Source organism: Diospyros lotus, chromosome 11, assembly GCF_014633365.1.
Source record: "Diospyros lotus cultivar Yz01 chromosome 11, ASM1463336v1, whole genome shotgun sequence".
Lineage (NCBI taxonomy): Eukaryota > Viridiplantae > Streptophyta > Magnoliopsida > Ericales > Ebenaceae > Diospyros > Diospyros lotus.
In genome coordinates, this window is record NC_068348.1 from 28,660,130 (window position 1) to 28,683,042 (window position 22,913).

The 22,913-nt window shown below is 37.2% G+C and overlaps 3 protein-coding genes across 9 annotated transcripts; all 3 read left to right on the top strand.

Moving 5' to 3' along the window:
- The first annotated feature begins 781 nt into the window (after positions 1-781).
- LOC127813418 (probable protein phosphatase 2C 72) lies at positions 782-2,708 on the top strand. Its single transcript, XM_052354378.1, has 5 exons — positions 782-1,007; positions 1,204-1,515; positions 1,613-1,730; positions 1,822-2,045; positions 2,166-2,708. Exons 1-5 carry the CDS (start codon positions 831-833, stop codon positions 2,367-2,369), a joined length of 1,035 nt encoding a protein of 344 aa, XP_052210338.1. The 5' UTR covers positions 782-830; the 3' UTR covers positions 2,370-2,708.
- A 3,243-nt stretch (positions 2,709-5,951) lies between these two features.
- On the top strand, positions 5,952-12,500 carry LOC127813310 (vacuolar-processing enzyme). The gene is made up of 9 exons (XM_052354230.1): positions 5,952-6,263; positions 8,094-8,258; positions 8,347-8,503; positions 9,355-9,440; positions 9,521-9,720; positions 10,074-10,122; positions 10,367-10,579; positions 11,222-11,428; positions 12,004-12,500. Exons 1-9 carry the CDS (start codon positions 6,054-6,056, stop codon positions 12,184-12,186), a joined length of 1,470 nt encoding a protein of 489 aa, XP_052210190.1. The 5' UTR covers positions 5,952-6,053; the 3' UTR covers positions 12,187-12,500.
- A 2,935-nt stretch (positions 12,501-15,435) lies between these two features.
- Positions 15,436-21,539, top strand: LOC127813296 (uncharacterized). Of its 7 annotated transcripts, XM_052354205.1 has the most exons (10): positions 15,436-15,608; positions 15,696-15,754; positions 15,848-15,898; positions 16,046-16,293; positions 16,400-16,499; positions 17,220-17,440; positions 17,518-17,933; positions 19,725-20,130; positions 20,929-21,006; positions 21,144-21,539. In XM_052354205.1, the coding sequence occupies exons 7-10, from the start codon at positions 17,548-17,550 to the stop codon at positions 21,222-21,224; spliced, it is 951 nt and encodes a 316-aa protein (XP_052210165.1). In that variant the 5' UTR covers positions 15,436-15,608; positions 15,696-15,754; positions 15,848-15,898; positions 16,046-16,293; positions 16,400-16,499; positions 17,220-17,440; positions 17,518-17,547; the 3' UTR covers positions 21,225-21,539. The 7 variants fall into 7 exon arrangements, with proteins under 7 accessions (XP_052210165.1, XP_052210167.1, XP_052210164.1 ...); XM_052354207.1 differs by lacking the exon at positions 17,220-17,440 and having other exon boundaries at positions 15,848-15,929; XM_052354204.1 differs by lacking the exon at positions 17,220-17,440 and having other exon boundaries at positions 15,848-15,919.
- Positions 21,540-22,913: the final 1,374 nt, after the last annotated feature.

Sequence of the window (22,913 nt, forward strand, 5' to 3'; positions counted from 1 at the left end):
AGATGGTCTTAGTTAAAACTGCCAAATAAAACTTCCCTATTATTTTTGAAAGGATTTTTGAAGATCATTTTATTTACTGTCAAACCCTACAGATCTATTGGGATAACCATTGGATTTGGTTGATTTGGTTCCCCTTCACACTTGTTCTTGCCTAAAATGCTATTCTAATCCTCATTCTTGATCATTGTTAGTTCTACTTGCATGTGAAGCTTGTCTTTTAACTAGCTGGCATTTGCTTCACTTTGAATCTCATTGAACTGTAAAGAGCACCAACTACCAAGTTGATCACAGTCAACCATCTCATTGATTTCTTTTCTTCTTTTGGATCTTTCTTCAACCTCTTGCTTGAACAGTTGTTAAACTTTGATTAGAAATTTGAAACCAGCTAAAGGTACAAAATAGAACAATTCTAAGGACCTACTGGTTTGTGCAAATGAACTCTCTGCATTTGCTTGCAAATTCTTCAACTGCCACTAACTGCTTAAATTGACTGCAAACAAAGATCCAAGACTTCTCAGAAGCAATCAGAACTCTGGTGATTATGACATCGAGGCGACCAGCTGAATAAACCTAGTTTATGATATTCTTTAGTTACTTGAATCATACATGGATACACCTCATGTGGCCTTTTAGGTGAATCTTGGGGTAGTCTATAAAAATACCCAAACAATTAAAAAACAGTGAATTATTGAAAGAAGCTGTGTTTTTCAACTCTCAAGGAGCCAATTTCTGCATATAATATCTTGTGTTTGCTTATATAAGGAGACTATTTCATCAGTTGGGTTTTAAAATATAGTACAGAATAAGGAAGGTTTTTTGTCTCAGTTGAAATGGGTATCTGCATATCCATTGGATCTCCAGAGATTCATGAGACTGACGATTGCCAAGAAAATGTGGTGTACTATGAAGAGAAAATTGCTGCTGCTGATGAAACTCAAAGGCTTGGTTCTATTTGTTCTCATCAAGGAAGCAGAGAGTCGAACCAAGATGCTGCAATTCTCTACCAGGTATGCCATTAAATTTTCATCTAGTTCCAAATTCAGATTCTTTCTTTTTATTTTTTTGCAAAAGATCAGCTTCTCTCTCAATCTGTTTCCACTTTAGATTAAAGGGTAGTGATTCAAGAAAGTACTGGCTTTAGTTTTCGCGAGAAATCGCAAACCATTTGCTGAAATTTACTTGAAACTTCTTTGCAATCCTAAGGGCTATGGAATGGAAGATGGAGCTTTCTGTGGAGTGTTCGATGGCCATGGAAAGAATGGTGAGATAGTGAGCAAGCTAGTGAGAAACCGGTTGCCCTTGCTGCTGCTCAACAGAAAAAATTCTCTCACGAAGATCAGTTCTGCTCATAATCATAATGATGAAGAGGAGGGTGGAATGGTGCCAAACAAGGACTTGTATAAATGGAAAGATGCTTGTATAAGTGCCTTCAAGGTGATGGACAAAGAGATCAAACTTACCGATAACTTGGACTGCTCTAGCAGTGGAAGCACCGCGGCTGTTGTCGTAAGACAGGTAATTAATTAAGCTTCTCAGCAATTCTCTTGCAGGATGATGATGATCAAATTCGCTTTCTTTTTGGGTTGATTGTGAACTTATTTGTGTTCAAAAGGGTGGAGATATTGTTGTTGCAAATCTTGGAGATTCCAGAGCAGTGTTGGGAACAATGGCCGAGGATGGAAGACTCGTGGCTGTTCAATTGACTACTGATTTGACGCCTGATTTACCATGTAAGACAAGAAGTAGAAACAGAGAGCAGAGGAAATAAGCATTCTGTCTGTTCCAATGATCTAACAATGGCTTTTGTCATTTGTCATGCAGTGGAAGCAGATAGAATAAGGAAGAGCAATGGCCGAGTACTCGCCCTGAAGGAGGAGCCACACATCCTGAGAGTGTGGCCGCCCCATGAGGGCTCCTCAGGCCTGGCCATGTCTCGAGCTTTCGGGGACTTCATCCACAAGAACCATGGTGTAATTGCCATCCCCGAGGTCTCCTATCGCCGTCTCACTGCCGAGGACCTGTTTCTTGTTGTTGCCAGTGATGGGGTAAGTCCAAATAACAGAGTACCTATCTTCTCATGAAGTACCCTAAAAGTGTGCATTGTCTGATAAAATCCTTCAAGAATGACAGTACTAAGACTGTTTCTTTCTTGATGGGGATTTCAGGTATGGAGTGTGCTGAGCAACAATGAAGTGGCATCAGTGGTTTCGGCGGCAGAGAGCGAAGAGGCAGCCGCAAGAGCAGTGGTAGAAGCTGCAATTTACGCGTGGAAACAGAAGTTTCCTCGCTCGAAGAGGGATGACTGCACTGCAGTCTGCCTCTTTCTGCAGAAGAGCCAGAGCCTGAGGCAGAGGCAAGACTCGTGTTAGAAGAAATGCATAACTCAAAACTCAATATGTTGTGTTGCTTCGAATGAATTATATATGACTGCCATATAAAGCTATTTATAAAGAGCACTGTATAGGTCATAAACCTAAGGGATAAAGTAAGCCCATCATGTATATAATCGAGAGTTGAACTGAGGATTCTAAACAAAGATAAACATAGAGGTGAACCCCATTCAAACTTGATTTGATTTTACTCTTCAATGCCTTAGATGGGATGGCTCAAGCTGTTGGCTTGGCCTGCCATGTTCTTAGTTGAAAGCACAACACTCTTTTTCTTTTAAGCCTAAACAAACTGATTGGATCTGAAATCTTTGTTTGGTTGATGAGAAAGTTTGTGAAATGATCAGGGGTTGAGGAGAGAAAGTTGTGATATTATGGGACTACAAGTACTTGTGATATCCATGATTAGGAGGGGAAAAGGAATAACCATGATAATTACATACCAAATTTTAATGTTATTAGGTAGTGTTGACACACATTTTTTGTAACATCCCGCATCGAGTGACAGGAAGTTTCGGGACAACTTACCCTGATGGGTCTACTCGAACTTCCTAGTGGGGTCACTTATCTTTGGATTTTCCCAGGTCAAGCACGTTTAACTTGAGAATTTTTTTCCCTACATTCAGCCCAAAAGGTATCTAACTGATGTTATTTCATTCCTTATTTATTCTCGATATATACTATCATTCTCTAGACTCTTGGGATATTACACACATCGTGCCATCATCATGGGACCATAGCTGCGGGTCAGCTCTTAGCTCTCGCCCTTCAACGGTCAGGAGCCCCAACGCACTTATGAGCCCCTTAATCGCCCTCTGGGAGAGTTGATGTGGGATTTATGCCTAGGGGCCAATCAGCCCCCTGGCCCATGAGCGCCACCGCACTTAGGGGGGGATGCTTTGGTAGTGGTGCATTAGCACTGGGTTCATCCCACATCTATCGCCTAGAAAGGGCGACTGAAGGGCTCATAAGTACGGTTGGGGCTCTTGTCCTTTGAAGGGCGAGAGCTAAGAGCTGATCCATGGCTATGAGCTTATGATGACACAATGTGTGATACTCCAAGAGCTCAAAGAAGAGTAATATATATCGAGGATAAGTAAGAAATGAAGCAACACCAGTTGGATACTTTTTAGGCTGAATGTAGCAAATAACTCTCAAGTTAAGCGTGTTTAAACTAGAGAAGCTCAAGAATGAGTGACTTCCTTGGGAAGTTCACGTAAACTCATCAAGATAAGTTATCCCGATCCTTTCTATTACTTGATACAAAATATTACAAAAATATGTGTTAACAGATAGTGTTGGTTATTTAAATTCTAATTTATCAATCATCTTTGAATAATGATCTTATTCTTGTCGAGAATATCAACCCATACAATCAAGACAAAGAGGAATTTCACTCTCTCACCACTTGTTATAAGCCTTGATATTCTTAATAATTGTATCAATATTCATCCTCTTTATCAAACATATATATATATATATGAAAGAAAATATAATTTTTAACTATTGATATATATTTTTTAAAAATATTTCCACTATGACATAAGTAAACTAGAAGTATAAAATATATTTTCTAATATATATACAAATATAATGATTTTAATATATATTAAAAATAAGTATAAAACTCCATTGTAATAGGTGATGGGGTTAAAAAATGTGCAAAGAGTGGGGGCAAGGTGCCATCATTGATTGAAAGAGTAAGGCACCGCCCTTGTCGAGTCTTTACTTTTAAATAATTCTATTATTCTATTAGGAATATCTATTTATAAATAATTATCTTAATTGAAATGAATCGCTTACTTCTATCTTTATGGCCACTTAATATATAATTATTGAGATGTTTATTTTATATTAAATTATATTTAAACTCATATGTATTTAATTTAAAATTAAGAGATTATTTATGAGTCATGCGTAGATACTCAATTTAAAGAGTTTTTAAAGACGATTAATGGTGGGAGAATTATGAAAAAAATAATAGTTGGTGGGAAAAAATAAAATTAAAAATATACAAAAAAAATTAATACTATGTTAAGCTTTATTCTTAAAATGAATATAATAAATTAAAATTTAAATCTCTTGTGAAAGCAAATAAAGTCAAATGATTCCATTTTGTTTGTCACGCTAAAATGCAATAATTGAACTGATGATCTGAGAATTAATTAATTAAAGCTTTGTTCATTCTGACACATTTGTCCTTGCCATTTCATCCCTTTGTGGGTGACTTTAACGTGAAAAGGAAGGGAATCCACCATACATAATAATATTATATTATAAGGCGAATAGAATCTTTTAAAATAAAATATTGAGATCATCATCATTGAACATAATATGCGAATAATCTGTCTCTTTGGTACATATAATTGAGATGATGATGAACATAATACACATTTCCTAACATGATTAAAATAAAATATTAAAATATAATTGCTAAAATAAAGTAAGCATAAATCAAATTACCAAAAAAATAATTTAAATCTGAGAACTAAAAAGTTTAAAGGTTTCTTTCATACTTAACATCCATTCAATTCAATATCTATTATCTTCCCATGACATTGCCCCAGTGCCCCCACATGTATTATTATAATAATAATTGGACTAAACTAAAGCATGAAATAAGAATGGTGACAATGAGGGTTAATTATATCAATAATAACTCAATTTTACATTATATTACTATTTGATTACTGAACTTTGAAATATTATTAGTTAGTTACTCATATTTCAAAACGGTTACTACTTAGTCACTAAATTTTAAAATATTACCTGTCAGTTACTGATATTTCAAAACTGTTACCGCTTAGTTACTGAACTTTAAAATATTACCTATTAGTCATTGATATTTCAAAACTGTTACACTGAATTTTAAAATATTACCTGTTAGTCACTAATATTTTAAAACTGTTTCTCATTCGTCACTCATGAACTTAAAGTTCAGTGACTATCGAGTGACGGGTGAAAAATAATTTTGAAATATCAATGATTAGTAAGTAATATTTTAAAGTTTAATATAATAATTTTGAAATATCAGTGATTGATAGGTACCATTTTAAAATTTAGTGACTGAGTAGTAATAATTTTGAAATATCAGTAACTAACAGGTAATATTTCAAAGTTTAATGACTAAGCAATAATTGTTTTGAAATATCAGTGATTAACATATAATATTTTAAAATTCAGTGATCAAATAATAATAAAATATAAAATTAAATTATTATTGATGTAATTAATCCCGACAATCATGTTCCCAGAAAATATAAATATAAATATAAATATAAATATAAATATGAACAAAGGCAGTAGCTGTAGCAGCAGCCAGCACTTGAAGACGGGCAAAGCACGCTGCTTAACAAAGAAGCCAAATCAGAAAGGAAATATCCTTCCTCACCGATGATATGGTTCCTGTGGGACCCACCCACGCTTCCCATCCCACTGAATACTGATGCGGGGCCCACTTACCCCAACCAGGAAGCAAGTTCCCAGATCCGACGGCTTTCGTCGCTCCACGTCACATCACGAGTTCAATTAAAAGTCTAAAATACACGAAACAAAGAGGTCGCCGTCGGTGAATTTATGCAGGTAAACCATTCGCCAATCACAATAAATAACCCTCCCTAAATCTCCGATTCTTCCGCCCGCCCTGCTCTCTCGCCGGAAACCGCCATGGCCGCATTCCACCTCCTCCTCCTCCTTCTCCTGGCCTCGGCCGCCGTCGATGGCCGCGAGTTATCCTCCGACACGATCAGATTGCCGTCGGAAGCAAACAGGTTCTTCCGCCTCGGCGGTGGAAATGAAGAGGACGACGGCTCTGTCGGCACCAGATGGGCGGTGCTGATTGCCGGATCGAGTGGATACTGGAATTACAGGCACCAGGTGATTACGCCTCTCCCGTTAACCCAAGCTTAATAATTAATATCGTCTTCGATTGATGTAATTCTTCGAATAACCGTCGCTATATGACCGATGTCCTAATTATCTTTTTTTTTTTGTTTCGATAAGTAGTGCTGTATGATCATGAATTTGACAACGTGGTTTCATTAATTTCAGTTATTTATTATTTTTCCACTCCTCCTCTTTGTAATCTTTAATACGATGTTTCACTTTCGGTTATGTTTGATTGTGGAGACACCAACGTCGATGGGGGTTATCTTTTGGGTGCTTACACCTGAATCTTCCCTTAGTTTATGTGAACGGTTTGATTAGTTTGTTATTTATGAATTCTTTTTGCTAGATATACACAGATATAGACAAGTTTCTATCGTTGGATTTTCGTTTTTGTTTTTTTGTTATTTATGAATTTCTATAACTTTGGTGTATTTTCATGTATTTTCTTAATTTTGGGGACTGGTTTCTGTTTTATGTGGGTTGCCCTGATGGAATGAGCTCGAATTGTAAAGATTCTGGTGAAATTATTCTTTAAAATTTTCTTTGTATTTAAGACAAAAAATTAAAGTTTTTATGTAGCATGGAAAAAATATTGTTGCTATTGTTGGTCTTTGATAGCTGCACTATTTGTTTTTCTGCGAATAATTTGGGCTAATGGTGTGTAAATAAATGTTCTGCTATGAAGCTTTGCCCGGGGGGTGGGGAAGGTTCAAAAATTGTAATTTTCTATTTCCCCTGGATGGCCATAATTTTAAACCCCAGATTGTTCTTATTGACAAAAGAATTACGCTACCCAGTGGGATTAAGGCTTAAGATTGATGTTGTTGTTGAAGGAATTAACTTTGGGCATGAGTCCTTTATTTTCGTCCTCTTTGCAGGGATAATGATAAGTGGGTATTTCTTTAGAAAAGTTCATCATTGAGAATGTTATCTTTCATGGGTGTTTATTATGTTGTATGGGAGGACCACTTTAACTTTAATCATGCTCAGCCAACCTTAAATAAATTTTAACCTTAGTGGGCCAATGGTTAGAAACTTGTTGGTTGGCTTTATTACTTGTAATGGGAACCCACTTGCTTTTGTACTTAAAAATCATATTAGTAAACCTCAACTGGTACTCTATGCAACTTGCTTAGTTATGGCGCCTGGATTCAGTATGGGATCTTGTGATTTGTGTTGCTGAAGTTAATTATTTCATTAACCGTACTATTTTTATGTCTATGTTTAATCTTTGATTGATACTGTCTGTTTTTAGTGACATACCTCCTGCTCTTTAGTTTTAGCAGCATCATGGCAATTTTTCCTCTGTTTGGTGTCTTATGCTCTCTCATGTCTGGTTGAGCCATGCATGTTGTAAGACCTTGAGATCAAATTTTTGCTCACAAAACTTACCAGCTAGGCACAATTCGTTTAGCAGGTGAGGTATATTATTGATGCTGGTGGAATTGAGTAAGAAAAAGGTGGTTGTTTTAAGTAATTAGTGGGTTCCCCAGAAATAAAAAGGTAACATAAAAAAAGCATAAGAAATGGAAGATGAAGTTTTTTTTTTTTTTTTTTGAAGATTGATAATTCGGACATCAAAGGCTAAGTGTAAAAAGGGTGTAGTAGTTATCTCATGGTTTACTATATTAATTTTTAAGAAATATGCGCGGGCACACTGATATCATATGTGTATGTATGTATGAATGCTCTTAGGCTTAGTTTGAGTTTTCCTAATAACATCGGGTATTATTGATGACATGGAGGGTTTTCTGTTTTTATTTTTTTAATGACTTGTAAACTATCTTCTACTTGTAATATTGTAATTTTCTTTTTCAGGCTGATGTTTGTCATGCCTATCAACTCCTAAAGAAAGGAGGGCTTAAAGATGAAAACATCATTGTCTTCATGTATGATGACATTGCTTTCAATTTAGAAAACCCTAGGCCTGGAATCATCATTAACAGCCCACAAGGTGATGATGTATATGGCGGAGTGCCAAAGGTTTGTGTCTTTTTCATGCGTTACCTTGGTTGTAAAAGCATCAAATGTACTCATTTCTTAGTCATATGGTGGATTTTTATGTGACCAGGATTATACCGGAGAAGATGTCACTGTCAACAACTTTTTTGCCGCTATTCTTGGAAACAGAACTGCACTTACAGGGGGCAGTGGGAAGGTCATTGATAGCGGTCCTAATGACCATATTTTCATATATTACACTGACCATGGAGGTCCTGGCGTTCTTGGTTAGTACTGGCACTGTCTCGTTCTGTTTGATAAGTGTTGCAATATAATAGCTTGCTTAGGATCCTTTTGAGCCTGCATTTTTAGTGTTTGCTTAGACAATTTATCTTTATATCTCTTTCAACAAATAAATAAGCAATGACAGATAGGATGCTCAAGCATCTGGGTCAATCTGGATTATTTTAGAATGTTGCAGTCTAGAAACTTTCTATTTTCCATTTTTAATTTATTTTTGTGCCTATTTTCTATTTTGGGTGCCATGCAAGGCTGGGAAGAAAGAAAGTTAAATTTTCCATCCCGTATTTGGTTGTTGAATGTTATTTCTCCTTTTGATTGCTGTGAAGGTGGGAAGATTGTAATTGCCATATAGCAGTAATCCTGATCTTAGAATTCTCTCTCACTTCCCCCAGCTTCTTGGAAAATGCCATATTTTGCAATATCCTCCTAGCAGCGAGTTTGATGGACCAGTATAATTTTGATGAAGATTCATCACATTTTTCTTGACAAGTAAAAGTAATTTTGATGGCAATCAAAGACCAGATTTTTTTTTTTTCATTTATGGGGAGTTGGAGATTTGTCAAGCAGCAATCAGTTTTTTTATTTTCGGAGGTTTAGACTCAAAATTACACTAGAAATAAGAAAATTGTGAAATTGTTTGGGAACCCAATGTATGGGTATTGGCTTGAGTATTGGTTTATTTTATTTGTAATTCTATCTCAAGAGAGTGTAGGTTTGTGATACTTATTTGGTTATTGAACTTTCTAGATCTTTATCAGTACTCTTATTTCAGGACACTTAAGTTTATGGATAGTTTTGTGACCCCTGAGAACGGCATATTCTGATATGTTTTCAGGGATGCCTACCAGTCCTTATATTTATGCGGCTGATCTAATAGATGTCTTGAAAAAAAAGCATGCTGCTGGAACCTATAAAAGCTTGGTATGATACAACCTTCTATTATTTAGTAAATAGTCTGTAATGGTGGAACACAAATTTGATCCACATTTGTATATTTGCAGGTATTTTACCTCGAAGCTTGTGAGTCTGGGAGTATCTTTGAAGGTCTGCTTCCAGAAGGTTTAAACATATATGCAACCACTGCATCTAATGCAGAAGAGAGTAGCTGGGGAACCTACTGCCCTGGAGAGTATCCTAGCCCCCCTAAAGAATATGATACATGTTTGGGTGACTTGTATAGTGTTGCCTGGATGGAAGACTGGTATGCATGTCTTTCTGAATTCTTATGTTATGTTGTTGAAGGAAAATGTGAGAATCACACTAGTAACATTGGAAATACTACCAATAAAATGAGTAGCTCTTGAAATTGAAAGCAGTTATCCATCCGAGCTTCGATTGAGTTGATGGAACGCTGATATTCAAATTAATGTTCACAGCTCCAACATACAATGAAAATTGGATTCTAATTATGTAAAGAAATAAAACAATTATCAATTTATATCTATGCCACTGTCGCTCTCTAGATATTATCCCATGTGGAAATAAAAATCAGATGCACTACTTATATTTTAATTTTTTTCTGCAAATACTAATTGATTCTGTCCTTGTGAACAGTGACATGCACAACCTACGGACAGAAACTTTACGGCAGCAGTATGAACTGGTAAGAGCTAGTTAGATCCAGCATTCATCACAAAATTTAGTGAAGCCACTATCTTAAAAGAAATATTTAGTTGATGTATGGTAGTATTGTGCATGAGGCGCCTATAATTGTTTCACATGAATCAATATTGCAGGGGGTATGGTTTTTTTGTCTGAAGGGTTATGCCTCCTTGAATTCCTCAGGGACCTCCTTTTTTTGTTTTGTGAATATCTCGAATTCATTTTATGCTATATCTGATTTGTAGGTTAAAAAGAGAACTTCAAACGGCAATTCTGCTTATGGTTCCCACGTCATGCAATATGGTGATTTACCCCTTAGCAAGGACCACATTTTCCTGTACATGGGAACGAATCCTGCAAATGATAATTTCACTTTTGTTAATGACAACTTCCTCCTGCAGCCACCTTCAAAAGCTGTTAACCAGCGTGATGCTGATCTTTTGCATTTCTGGCACAAGGTTTGTACCTTTTCTGCCCCATGTCAAACTATTCCACGAAATTTTTTGCCATATCCCTTTCTGAAAGATAGGTGTAATCTAACAAAGGGTGCTAAAATTAGGTAGGGTGCTAAAATTAGGTTACTGGTAGAAAGAGTGATGAGTTGTGCGACATTCATACTATTGTAGAGAGTCTGTAGGCTGATCAACAGAACAGCCCGCATAACTCCCCAAACTTTCCAGGAAGGTCAAATACTGATTTCTTTTGCCACAGATTGATAAAACTTTCAATCTCCCTTACTGAGAATTTCTTTGATTGCAATGGTAACTAGCCTTGGAACTCCAGGACAGCTTCTACCCGCTGCCAGCTGCTTACTCTCCTGGGACTACCAATGCCCACAGCCTGCACTTCTTGTTAACATACGGAACACTGGTGTTAATAATGTAAATAAAACTTAGGTTGGATTTGAAGGGGAAGTTAAAACTTAAAAAAATAATTTCTGAGAGAAAGGGCATCACTGTCAGGTTGGAGGCACAGGATATATCTCTTGCTTTATTGATTTTGATTGTACATCCATATTGAATAAGGAGCTCCAAGTTGTAGAACTATGATTCTCTTCCTTTCTATATGTGATTAGATGTTTCTGATTTTATTGTTGACAGTTCCGTAAGGCTCCTGAAGGCTCTCCCAAGAAAGTTGAAGCTCAGAAGCAGTTTGTTGAGGCTCTCTCACATAGAATGCACATAGACAATAGCATGACGATGATTGGAAAGCTTTTGTTTGGAATTGAAAAGGGTCCAGAGGTTCTGAAGACTGTCAGGCCTGCAGGACAACCGCTAGTTGATGATTGGGACTGCCTTAAAACTCTGGTAAAACTCAAATCTTCAGCATACTTACCATCATTTATGCTTTATCATTTTATCTTAATAACCATAAACAGAGTTCCATAAATATGACATTTGACTTCTATTGGAAGCCGCCCTAAATGATTTTAGCAGCATTTGTCGCTTGTAGAGTTGAACCTGTTTTCTAATGCAGTTACTAACTTTATCTACTATGTAGATAAATCACGAGAAAGGAACATTGTGCCTCTTCCTACCCCTGGAAAAATATATTAACAATGAAATGTTTAGGACACGTGTGTTGGTTGTTCACCGTGGATTTTTGCGATGCCTGGCGTAAACTCTTTCAGACACGTCTATAGCTTGTAGAAGAAAGAAGGCTAGGGAATTAAAGATTCTATTGACTTCATAGGAGTGAAAAAAGAGGAATACAGGAAGTTCTTCAAATATTTCTTTTTTCTGCTAGAATGTCTCATGGTAGCTTGCTCCAGTCCTCCAGTCCCCATTATAAACTTTTGTTATTGTGCTTGCCATACGCCTCACATTTCTCACTAGCATTTCATTCTACCAAACATATCATTACCGTTTCCTCATTTCTGTAGGTAAGGACATTCGAGACACATTGTGGATCACTATCCCAATACGGAATGAAGCACATGCGATCCATTGCGAACATCTGCAATGCTGGAATCCGGAAAGAGCTGATGGCCGAAGCTTCAGCACAAACTTGTGTCACCATCCCATCTGGTCATTGGAGCTCTCTGCAGAGGGGCTTTAGTGCATAAATCAAAGCTGGATGCTCAATCACAAAGAACAGCCCTGCCGATCCTCTTCTGTCCCGGCATGGTCTTGTCTATATAGCTCTATGCCAACACTCTAATCTCTGCTTGTTTCTACAATTGCTTCAATGTAAATCCATCTTAGAAGCATTACTCAACCACCTGTAAGTAATATTAAAAATGCTTGATATGAGGGGTCACAAATCTGCTCCAGTGAATTCTTTATTGCGTGGAGTGGCTATATAGGCCGTAGTTTCAAAGTTGCCTATGTTGACAAATATAGAAGCACAGTGAGCAGAATTTAAGATAAGCTTTCTGTATATATAGATGTTAGATTTACGGAGTGATCCGTCAATGCCCTCAATAGCAACAGCAATAGCAAAGTCAAAGTGAAGGTGGGGATCTTGAAAAAACCCCAACCACCTCCAACCACTAACATGGCACCATCCACGTCCCACAACATACAGAGAGTAAGGATTTGTTCACCCCCTTTAACGGGGTGAACATAACCCCTGCTAGTTAAGAAACTCATCCACTCTTCTAGTTTTTTTTCTCCCTCTCCTCTCGTTTTCCCTTCCATCAGCACTTGTTGTCGTCTCCGCTAACCCTCTAGCCGCTTAACACTAGTTGCTGAAGGAAGGGAAGGGGAGAGAGAAAGAGAGGAGAGAGAGAGAAACAAAGAGGGTGAGTGAGTTTCTTGTTAATAAAAACTAACGGGGTTATGTTCACCCTTGTTAGAGGGAATGAACAAATTCGTACTTACATACAGAACTATCACTATTTAGCTTTTTTCGTAATGATCTAATTTTCAAATATGTAATCTTTTTCTACTGGTCCCTACCTTATTGTGACCTATAATCCTGTCATTGTATTGTATTAATATAATTTTAAGTATATATTTGAATTTTAAAAGCCTACCCAATACCTACATCTTACTTGTTTGGTTTGGGGGGTGCATGTGCTTTTAACATTTTCTTTGAATGTGTATGACTAAGGGGATGGTTAAATAGTTTTTTACTTAGGACAAAAATATAATTTTGTTGTCTTGTCAAATAAGTTTGCCTTCCCATTTTCGTTATCACTTTTATCATTGTCTCCATGGACCCTAATTTTAATTTATACCCAGTTTACATGTATTTAGTAAATATGTTTTATTTTTACTTCAGTGGAATTTAAGGATGCTTATTTAACTTATGCTATTCAACTTAATTTCTATTATAATCAATCTTATAATTACTTTTCACTATTTGTAGTGCCAAAAAATATTAGGGTAAAATACACTAATCATCCACCAAGTAAGGTTTAATTTAAAAGATTTCCCGCCCATTTTCAAAATATAAAGTCAATACAACTTTTTCTTTTCATCACGAATATAATTTATACCTCAAATAGTACAATCAAAACTTCATTAAGGCTTGTGTTCTGCCACTAAGTCAAAACTTCATTAGCCAACTCAATACACTTAAAATCTAATCGTGAAACAAAAAACAATATAATTTTCAAACAGCCCAAAATGCCTATTTCAACCATCATCTCTTCAATGACACAATAGTGGCAACAACAACAATAGTTCCTCTATCTCTTTCTTCTCTTTCTGGCTGCCAGGTTCATTGCATAGTACACTTGATTGGGGGGGGGGGGGTTGCTTGAACCTACTGTCCCTGGTTTAGTTGCTGCAACTGGGTTGAAGCCAGCAATTGGGTGGCTACTGTTTCCTACCCCACCTTTGCCTTCCTCTCCCACGTAGGAGAAATCAAGAAGAGAGAGCAACGAATTAGAGCTGAATTTTGTTTTTTTTTTTTAATTGCAAAGGCGATCCTTGTAATTAGGTTTTATCTTAAGTGACGTTCGACAATAATTATTTAAATTTTGTTTGTTTCAATGAAACTTTAAGTAAAATGAGTAAATTGTCCAAGAAAATGACAAAATCTTGCCCCATTTTCAGATTTATTCTACAAATTTAATGTTATTAATTTAGCTCCCAAAAGTTAAAATATTTCGTTTTAGAGTTTTGTACGTGTTAGCAATTATGACATGTGGGTGGGCTTAGGGTCTTAAGCTCCGGTCATCCTTCTTAATAAAAACCAGACTTTATAATGTGTCACACATGCTAATATACTTTAGTAAAGTTTGATCCTATCTAATAGCATCTTAGTGATGGATTATTATGTCACATCCAATTAAAATTTTAAATTAACTTTATAAAACAGAATAACAGATTAAAATTTAACATTTTTAACTATTCAGTATTTACCCTTTGGTTAAAAGTTCTTGTTTATGCTGGATTTACCCCGCCGCCGCCGCCGCCCCCCCTACGTACAAACGGTTGAAGCACCAAGTTCTCGTAATCTAAATTAGATTAGTAGTATTGGGAGAGTGGCGTTAGCAATGGAGATCCCCCTTGGGATTTGCTACATCAATAAGAAGACGACACGTCAGGAAGATACACAAAATTGACACGTCTAAGCGATCACACGCAAAACTTTGCTCAACTTCGCGACTTTTGAGCAAAACAAGGCACAAATCGTGCGCATCTTGTTTGGTTTCGTCTTTTTCCCTGAACCCAAGACCAAAATTAATTAATTAATTAATTAATTAATTAATCAGCTAATGTTAATCAACAGTTAAATTAACGTCTCAAAACTTTGGGATTCAACTAATTAATTAATTGATTAATTATTATTTAGTCCCTTTTCATTTTCAATTGCATTTGGGGTCTTATTTTCAGTGACCTGATTTATAATAATTATACATTTTATCTGTTTGATTTTTCTTTCTTTTTTTTCTTAAATGCTAGCTCACCACAAGAAGCATGCGGGTGCTCACATGGGAACTTCTCTCTTTTATCTTGATGCCTGCTTATGAACCATCTACAAGACCGCACGAGCCGTATGCAATCAGTGAAGTTAACCCAAGAGCTAACCACGGTTAGATATCAACCAACCCTAGTTAAGTTAACTACGCTAAGCGCCACGCATCGCCCGGGTCTGCCCCAGTTAAACAAACAAAAAAACCGAAATTTTAAAATCAATTATTTGACGGCGTAATAACGGTCCCGAAGATTCCGTCAAATGGGCTAACGCCGTGAAGCGGACCAAGCGTCGTTACGGCATTTAGACGGCGGGCCTCGCGATTCCGAAGGAGGAGAGACCTGGACCGTCCGATGCGAGATTGACGGCAGGTGATCGGCTGTTGGGATGTGACGGAGTCTGGTGGAGAAACGGGAGGGTATAAAAACAGGGGGTTTGAGAGGGAGAGAGAGCATTTCGTTTTATCAGAAGAGCTCTCTCTTTTTTCTCTGTCAATTTTCTTGGCACTTTCCCGGAAAATTGTGGAGGCCGGGGAGATTCGTATCGAGAATTCCAAGAGATTGCGCCTGCTGGAATGTTGAAGTTCCTCTGCTGAGAGAGGATCTGGATTCCAGAGAGGTCTGTGATTGGAGACGAACCAACTCCGATTCTCTTGTGTGTTTCGCGTGATTCGTTCTGTGAATTCACTTTCCTTTTCTTTGACAGATACATTTCGAGAGGTTTTGTTTGGTTTCGTTTCGAGTTCCAGAGACAGAGACTGAGAGGTGTGTAATTTACGACGGAGTTCGACTTATTTTTCCTTTCCATTTGATTAATACGAGCAAACTGACTTACGCTTTGTTTGATTTGTATGACAGATACATTTGAATTGGTTCGTCGGGTTCGTAGAGCGATTTGGAGTGGATTTGGTTTGTTTTCCAGAGCTTTTGGTGAAGATTTGTTCGTTTCATTGTGGATTAGAGAGGGATTCAGTTGCATAGTCTGATGCTCTGCAAGGTTTTTCATGGCCGTTTCCTGGAATTAACTCGTTTTCTGGATGAATCTTTGTTGGACAGGCGCATTTGAAGGAGATATTTCGGGAGTTTTGGAAGACATCTGAACTACAGAGATCAGTTTCCGTGTTTGAAAGATCGGAATTGAACTAGAATTTCCACTGTTGAAGCTTTGGGTAGCCGCCATTTTCTTCGAAATCCACTGTCAATCTACATTTTCTCAATCACGAGGCTCCAAAGCCGAAGTTTTCTTCGAATCCCCCGATTCGCCGTTTTCCAACTCCAACGGCTGACCAAAAGAGAAATCGAAGGTATGCAATCTAACTTCTCGCAGAATCGGGAAAAAATGGAGAATTTTTGGTTTGATCTTCGCAATTGACTTGATGATTAGATATTGTTCTGCCTCGTCCTTTGCAGCTCCACAAATTGTGTTGGTGAAATCAGTTTTTGTCAGCATCTGATTTATTTGTGTCGAGAGATACGGAGATTATCGGCGCAAAGAAGTTGAAGATTTCAGGTAATGCGAGGTTGATCCTCCCCTCCCCCCAACAGCAGATGCCGATCCTTCATTTTTCCGTTGTTCTTCACAGAGGGTTTGTATTTCAATCTGGAGTTGTAGTATTTTTCAAAAAGATTTGCATTTTGGTTCTACCAAGTTTCCCTCTTTCGTTCAGATGGCTTTTCCAAGGTCTTCTGTTTCTCAGCAGCCAATCGGTTTCTCTGCCTCTCTCTCCTCTTTCTCGCATGTTCATCCTTTTATTGGGTTTTCGTTTATGATTTGGTTGTTTGCTTCTACTCTGAGCCTAAGTTTGGTTCATTTTTCTGAGAATTTTTTCTTTTCTTTTGAGAATTTTTCGGCTGCAATCCGCCATTGATTCTGCAACTCTATCTGCAATTACTCTTTTTGGGATTTCTACCTTCAAAACATACTTCTAGGAGTCGGAAGCCTCCTCCTCCCCCCCCGCCCCCCCCTCCTCTTCTATTTTCCTCCCTTAACTACTCTGAGATCCTTTTTCCAAGTCGCGCTGTTTGATTGCCAAGAAAATGCTGGAAAATAGAAGCTGAAGATAACATTTTTGAGATTTGATCCTGTAAAATGTCAAGGGTTCCAGAACTGTGTTTCCTTTTCCTTTCCTGTTCTCTTCTGGTGTGTTGTTCTTAAATCGCTCAATTTCTCGAAACCCAATAGCGGATGAAAAACTTATGAAATTTCGTCCTTTTTGTCTTTCTATCTCAGTTTTCTCAGACACCCGAACAGCAGCAAGCGAAGAAGAACACAAATACCCGTTTCATCTCCATATGTGTTGTTAGATCTTCTCAGACCAAACATCCATATTTAGAACTCCACATCAATTCCAAATACAAATATCCAATTTTCCAATTCCGGATAAAGTTCAAATATCGGCGTCATCGTCGTCACTGAATTTCCATACCTTTCTTCGCCGTTCTGTTTTCTGGGTCTGTGATTCAGCCCCTTTAATTGTGGATATCTTAACCATGGTTAGGTAATAGACTAACCCCGGTTAACGTGACAGGTGTGAGAAAAAAAGGAAAAAGAGGAGGATATGGAGAAGAGTACCATTACCAGCCACAATCGGGAAAGACTGGGAGTTCTAGGCGGCGGCGATCATGGGCTGCTGAGAACGGCAAGCCACCAGCCAGAGACGCGATCGTCGCTGGCTACGTCGTCCTCGGACTTCGTCTTGCAGTGGGGCAACCGGAAGCGGCTGAGGTGCATGAAGGTCCAGGTCAAGGACCACAACCCCGACTCGGCCTCCGCGCCGGTCCACCGCACCACGGTTCGTATCGATCGTCGAGTCGTCCGATCCGACACTAACAATAACAAGGACGCCGCCACGGCCGCTTCCCATCCGCCCACCACCGCCGCCAACGGCCAGGGCTATCTCAATCTCCGCCACCGTGCGGCCTCTCCTTCCCACCGGATTCTCAGGTACGTTGTCTGATGTATTATCCTTTTTTTTTTTTTACTAAGCATAAATTTCACTCCAGTTCCCCTATAAATTGGCCATTTTTTCAGAAATCTTTATATTTAGGTTTAGCAATTTAGGTATTTATATATATATATATTTTTTTTTTTGGGGGGGGGGGGGGGGGGGTGTCGGGGGTGGTTAAATTTAATGCTATGGGTACATTTCATTAAACATTAAAAATTATTTTATATTTATTATCTCTTCTCTAAAAATTAAATTTATTCACGATAATGGTTAACTTTATTATATATTTTTTAATGATTTATATTTATATTTATACTTTATACTTTTTTTTTTTATTTTTATGAAAAGTGAGTATTTATCCTCGTTATCTTAAAATTATGAGTACCTTAGAGCTTGTTGTATATTATTTTTAATTGGACAGTGTTGACTAATAGTTAAATTTTAATAAATATATTTTGTTCTTAAGTAAGATTTATTAATTTTGGTTTTAAAATAATTATTATTCTAAAAACAAAATTAGATGAGTATAGTAGAAGCTATTGAAAAACGTAAAATAAAACACAAAATTTAAATATTAAAAATAAACATAAGATAGATCTGCATATAACAATATCTTATTTAAATTATATTTTAATTTTTTATAATATATATACAATTATAGAATAACGTTAACCGCTGCTCTTATTTTAATTTTAGATAAGATATAGTTATTCTATCAATCATATTTGAGTTTATTTTGAATTTAAAAATAAAATATGATAAATATATCATTCCACTTTGAAGCAGTGCTTCCTTGCTTAAATGGTCGTGGAATATGGATGGTGGTGCGTATAATGCGCTATGCGTCGGAACTGTTGGTATCGTGCCTTGCTCGTGTGGTACACGTGTGATGTGCACACACACACACACACAGTCGAGGCAGCGTTGCATCATCACCCCTCCATATACAGTCACAGTTTCAATTCTGTACTCGCACCTACTCTATTATTTCCCCTTTATCACCTGCCATGCCCTGACCTTTTTTTTAATTATTTTTTTATTATACGAAATAATAATAATAATTATTATTATTATTCTTACTTGCTTTTACCTTTTGGCCCATTTGCCCATACCATCTCCGGGCCCACCTTCTGAATTATTGAAACCATTGCTGTCCTCCACTCAATAATTGCCACCAGTTTCCATCTTCCAATTGTTGCGGTCACAACCAACAGGCTAGTGCCACGTGGCGGATCTCTCAACATGTCGAGTACACCAGATCACAGACCACCCCCCCCCAGCCCTTTTCTCCACCAAGCATTGGTGGCCGTCCGATCTGCCGCTTTACAAGTGTCACCATCTAGCTCGATTCCGACACGTGGCGCGTGGTAAAAGTGGGATGGAGCTGATCCGACGGCTGAGATCTCGACAGGAACCAGACACGCCCTTTCTTCCCCAGCTGTGCACGTTAGAGACATTGAAACCAAATAACGTCGCTTTTTTTTATCCAAAATTCCTTTTCTTTGCCCAGAGGGACTATGAAAAGGCCATTTATATATATATATATATGTATATATGAATCGAAATCCGACCCAGAAACAATAGCCGTATAATTTCCCCAAAACAACCCCCGCCTTTTCCGCGAAACCCACCAGGATTCCATCTTTCAACCGGCATCGATCCAGATCTCACAGGGCCATATTTGTAATTTCATTTTGCTTTTTTTATTTTATTTTATTTTATTTCCATTATTGATGAAAATATATATATGTATAATAACCGGTGGGTTTGCTTTTGTATTGTATTAGGAATTCGGAGAGTGCGATTGCCATGAAGGGGCACGGCAACGGCGTGAGGGCGTTTTCCTCGCCGGACAGGGGGGGTGCGCAGGATAAGAGAGGCGGCAACCACCATCACCACCACCACCACCACCACGACGCTGCCAACAATCATAATCATAATAGTAATAATAATGATCATAATCATAATAATAATGGTGGTGGAGGAGGAGGATCGGGATCGTCGGAGACGGCGCACGATAGCAAGAAGGCGGGGACGTCGTCGGGGAGTGACGCGATCCCGGCGGTGTGGCCGCCGAAGTTCGTGATCGCCCTCACCAACAAGGAGAAAGAGGAGGATTTCATCGCCTTCAAGGGCACCAAGCTGCCTCAGAGACCCAAGAAGAGGGCCAAATTCATTCAACGCACCCTCAATGTAAATCTCTCTCTCAATCTCTTTCCAACTTTTTGCCTTCTCATTCATTCGAAATTTTGATAGAAATCTGAAAAATAGGGGAAAAGTAAAGAAAAATATCAAACTTATTTGCTTTCTTGATCATGAACTAATAAGAGGAGATTCAGAATTTCAGGGACGACTAGGGATTCGAACGATTTTTTCTTTTTAGTTTTTTTTTTTTTTTATTAATTTTGAAAGTATACTTATTTATTCTTATAAATTTTTTTTGGTTAAAATAAATGGGTGGGGGATTCCTTGTTGCTTTTTTCTTGCTAGTGGAATGTGAATGTGCACGTGCCGGGGCACGTGTAGATGTTTTGCACACACTTGAAATATTCCAAAGACTAGCCTTCTTGTTGGGGTTTGTTTGTTTGTGTAGGAAAAATCTATTCCTATGGAATAAGAAGGGTATATCTATCGATCTTCGTTTCAAAATGGTAGCTGGAGATTATTATAAAAATCAAGAGAGAACGCAATGGAAGCTGATTTACTTGTTTAGCAGAGTCATACCCCATTATTAATTTATGATATTTTGGACCAGCATTGTTCATTAAAAAAAAAAAAAGAGACAAACAAATGCCTAGTAAAGCTCCCCACCCATTCATTCATTTAAATCTGTTGGTTTTGTAAGGTTAAGGAGGTTTAGGCATCATCAGCATCATCCATCAAAAGGGAGTTGAGTATTGGAAATTGAGAAACTCACCACTCACTGCCTTCCTTTTTTATTTCTTTGTTTTCTCTTTACTGATCTGTTTGGTGGTGGGGTTTGGTTGGCAGCTGGTAAGCCCGGGGGCATGGCTGTGCGATCTCACCCTAGAGCGATACGAAGTCAGGGAGAAGAAGATCTCAAAAAAGGTATACATTACATTACATTACATGGGTGGCGAGTTAAAGTCCATTATTCTAGTCTATTCTACCCCCTGCCTGCAAACACTCGGCCACCAATTCGGCCTAAAATTTCGGACTAATTGACGTTAATTATTCTTTTGAAGATGGTATATGGAAATTATTTTTCATTGCTGCATCATGCAGAGACCAAGGGGATTGAAGGCCATGGGGAACATGGACTCTGATTCTGAGTAGAGGAGGAGGAGAAAGGTGGCCCCTTGAAGAGGATGATGAATACGATGATGCAGCAGCTATTTTTGTAAGGTTGTGACATTATTTCGCAAATAGCTTGGCTATTTCGTCACCTTATGTTCCTAGAAAGCCCAACAAACCCAAAAAAAAAAAAAAAAGTTGAATCAGAAAATAGTTTCAATTAATCATATTTGTTCTCTTTTTATTTATTTATTTATTGAGTTTTTGGTGTGACCAATTTTGGGTTTTTCCAAACTAGCGTAAATTGGTTGTGGTAATCAAAAGAGAATGTATTTATATATTTAGTAGACCATTGTTTAGAAAATCATCTTACGAGTTCTTCAACTTTCAGAATTATTAAAATACTTTAATAAATTTTAAAAAGGGAAGTATTTTTTTTTTGTAACGAAGGAATCTTAAAATTTACCCCCCCCCCCCCCCAAAAAAAAAAAAAAAAAACTTATTTACTCATAATAAGAGGGACTGATACTTTGATAGTAATAATAATACTAAAATGGGTGATATTGGTTTAAGGGATGATAATTGTAAAATTTTATATTTAAATAATTTAGTATCATTAATATATTTTATTTTAATAAAAGTATGACTTTATTGGCGTCGTCGTTCCGTTTTGTTTGTTTACTAATTTCAAACTTATGAACAATGAAACAGGCAGGCAGGCAACATCGGTTTTCTTGGTGTTTTTATTATGATATAAAATGAACATAAAATTCAAAAAAAAGTGGTCAAAGTTGGAAATTTCCATTTTCTGATTTGGAGAATGGAAAATGAATATGATGAAAATAAAAAAAATTATATGAAATGATGTTAACAATATAAAAATTATTAATTATATTATAAGGGTAAATTATAAAAAAATAATTAATTTTTATCTGATTTTAAATGTATACGTAATTTTTAATTTTTTTATCAATTATGATATCTAACTTTTTATTTATTCTTTAATTTTAAACAATTAAATTTTTACCATTAATTATTGAGTTTGCCAAATATATATTCATCAATGAGAATTCAATCCCCTTCTTCTATCCCACTGGTCGAAAATGGCGGCCATGGCCAAACCCTTTCTCGCATTCGCAAGAAATGGCAGTTTGACCATTACCTCTTATTTCCTTTTCGTCTTATTCCCATCTTCTTTTGCCCCACCGACCCCATCACTTGAACTCATCGAGACATGGGTAGCCTTGATTTGATCATAGTTGTTTTCTTGACTGAGTGGGACAAAGAGATTGAAAAGAAGACAATAGATTCTGCTCAATCACTCGCGCCCATGGAACTGTTGGAGATAAATCAAGACTGTGATGATCAAGATTTATTTATTTATTTATTTTTTTGAAGCTACGTCTACTGTCACTTACTAAGGATCACTTCCAGAAAGATACAAATTTTGTACTTCCCTTAAGAATTAATCTCACACTGACAATCTCCGGTATGACTTTACAACCTTCTCCTTTGTCACCCAAGTACTTCTCTATCAATTTTAGCTCCAGAAGGGGAGGGAGGGAGGTGATAATCATGTGTATAAATGAATTGATATCATAATTAATAGAATTAAATGTTGGATGTCAAATTCAAGTTTGTATAATTAATAAAAACAGACAAATATCAAGTGGCATTCATACAGTAATTTTGTATAATAAAAACTATCTGGTGCAAAAGAG

Bases quoted from the DNA above. Each gene is read 5' to 3' on its own strand.
- LOC127813418 (XM_052354378.1), top strand. From the start codon at position 831: ATGGGTATCTGCATATCCATTGGATCTCCAGAGATTCATGAGACTGAC. The intron at 1,731-1,821 runs GTAAGACAAGAA...TTTGTCATGCAG, and splicing joins TTTGACGCCTGATTTACCAT to TGGAAGCAGATAGAATAAGG. The intron at 2,046-2,165 runs GTAAGTCCAAAT...TGGGGATTTCAG, and splicing joins TTGTTGTTGCCAGTGATGGG to GTATGGAGTGTGCTGAGCAA.
- LOC127813296 (XM_052354203.1), top strand. From the start codon at position 17,548: ATGGAGAAGAGTACCATTACCAGCCACAATCGGGAAAGACTGGGAGTT. The intron at 17,934-19,724 runs GTACGTTGTCTG...GTATTGTATTAG, and splicing joins CCTTCCCACCGGATTCTCAG to GAATTCGGAGAGTGCGATTG. The intron at 21,007-21,143 runs GTATACATTACA...ATTCTTTTGAAG, and splicing joins AGAAGAAGATCTCAAAAAAG to ATGGTATATGGAAATTATTT.
- LOC127813310 (XM_052354230.1), top strand. From the start codon at position 6,054: ATGGCCGCATTCCACCTCCTCCTCCTCCTTCTCCTGGCCTCGGCCGCC. The intron at 8,259-8,346 runs GTTTGTGTCTTT...TTATGTGACCAG, and splicing joins TATATGGCGGAGTGCCAAAG to GATTATACCGGAGAAGATGT. The intron at 8,504-9,354 runs GTTAGTACTGGC...ATATGTTTTCAG, and splicing joins TGGAGGTCCTGGCGTTCTTG to GGATGCCTACCAGTCCTTAT.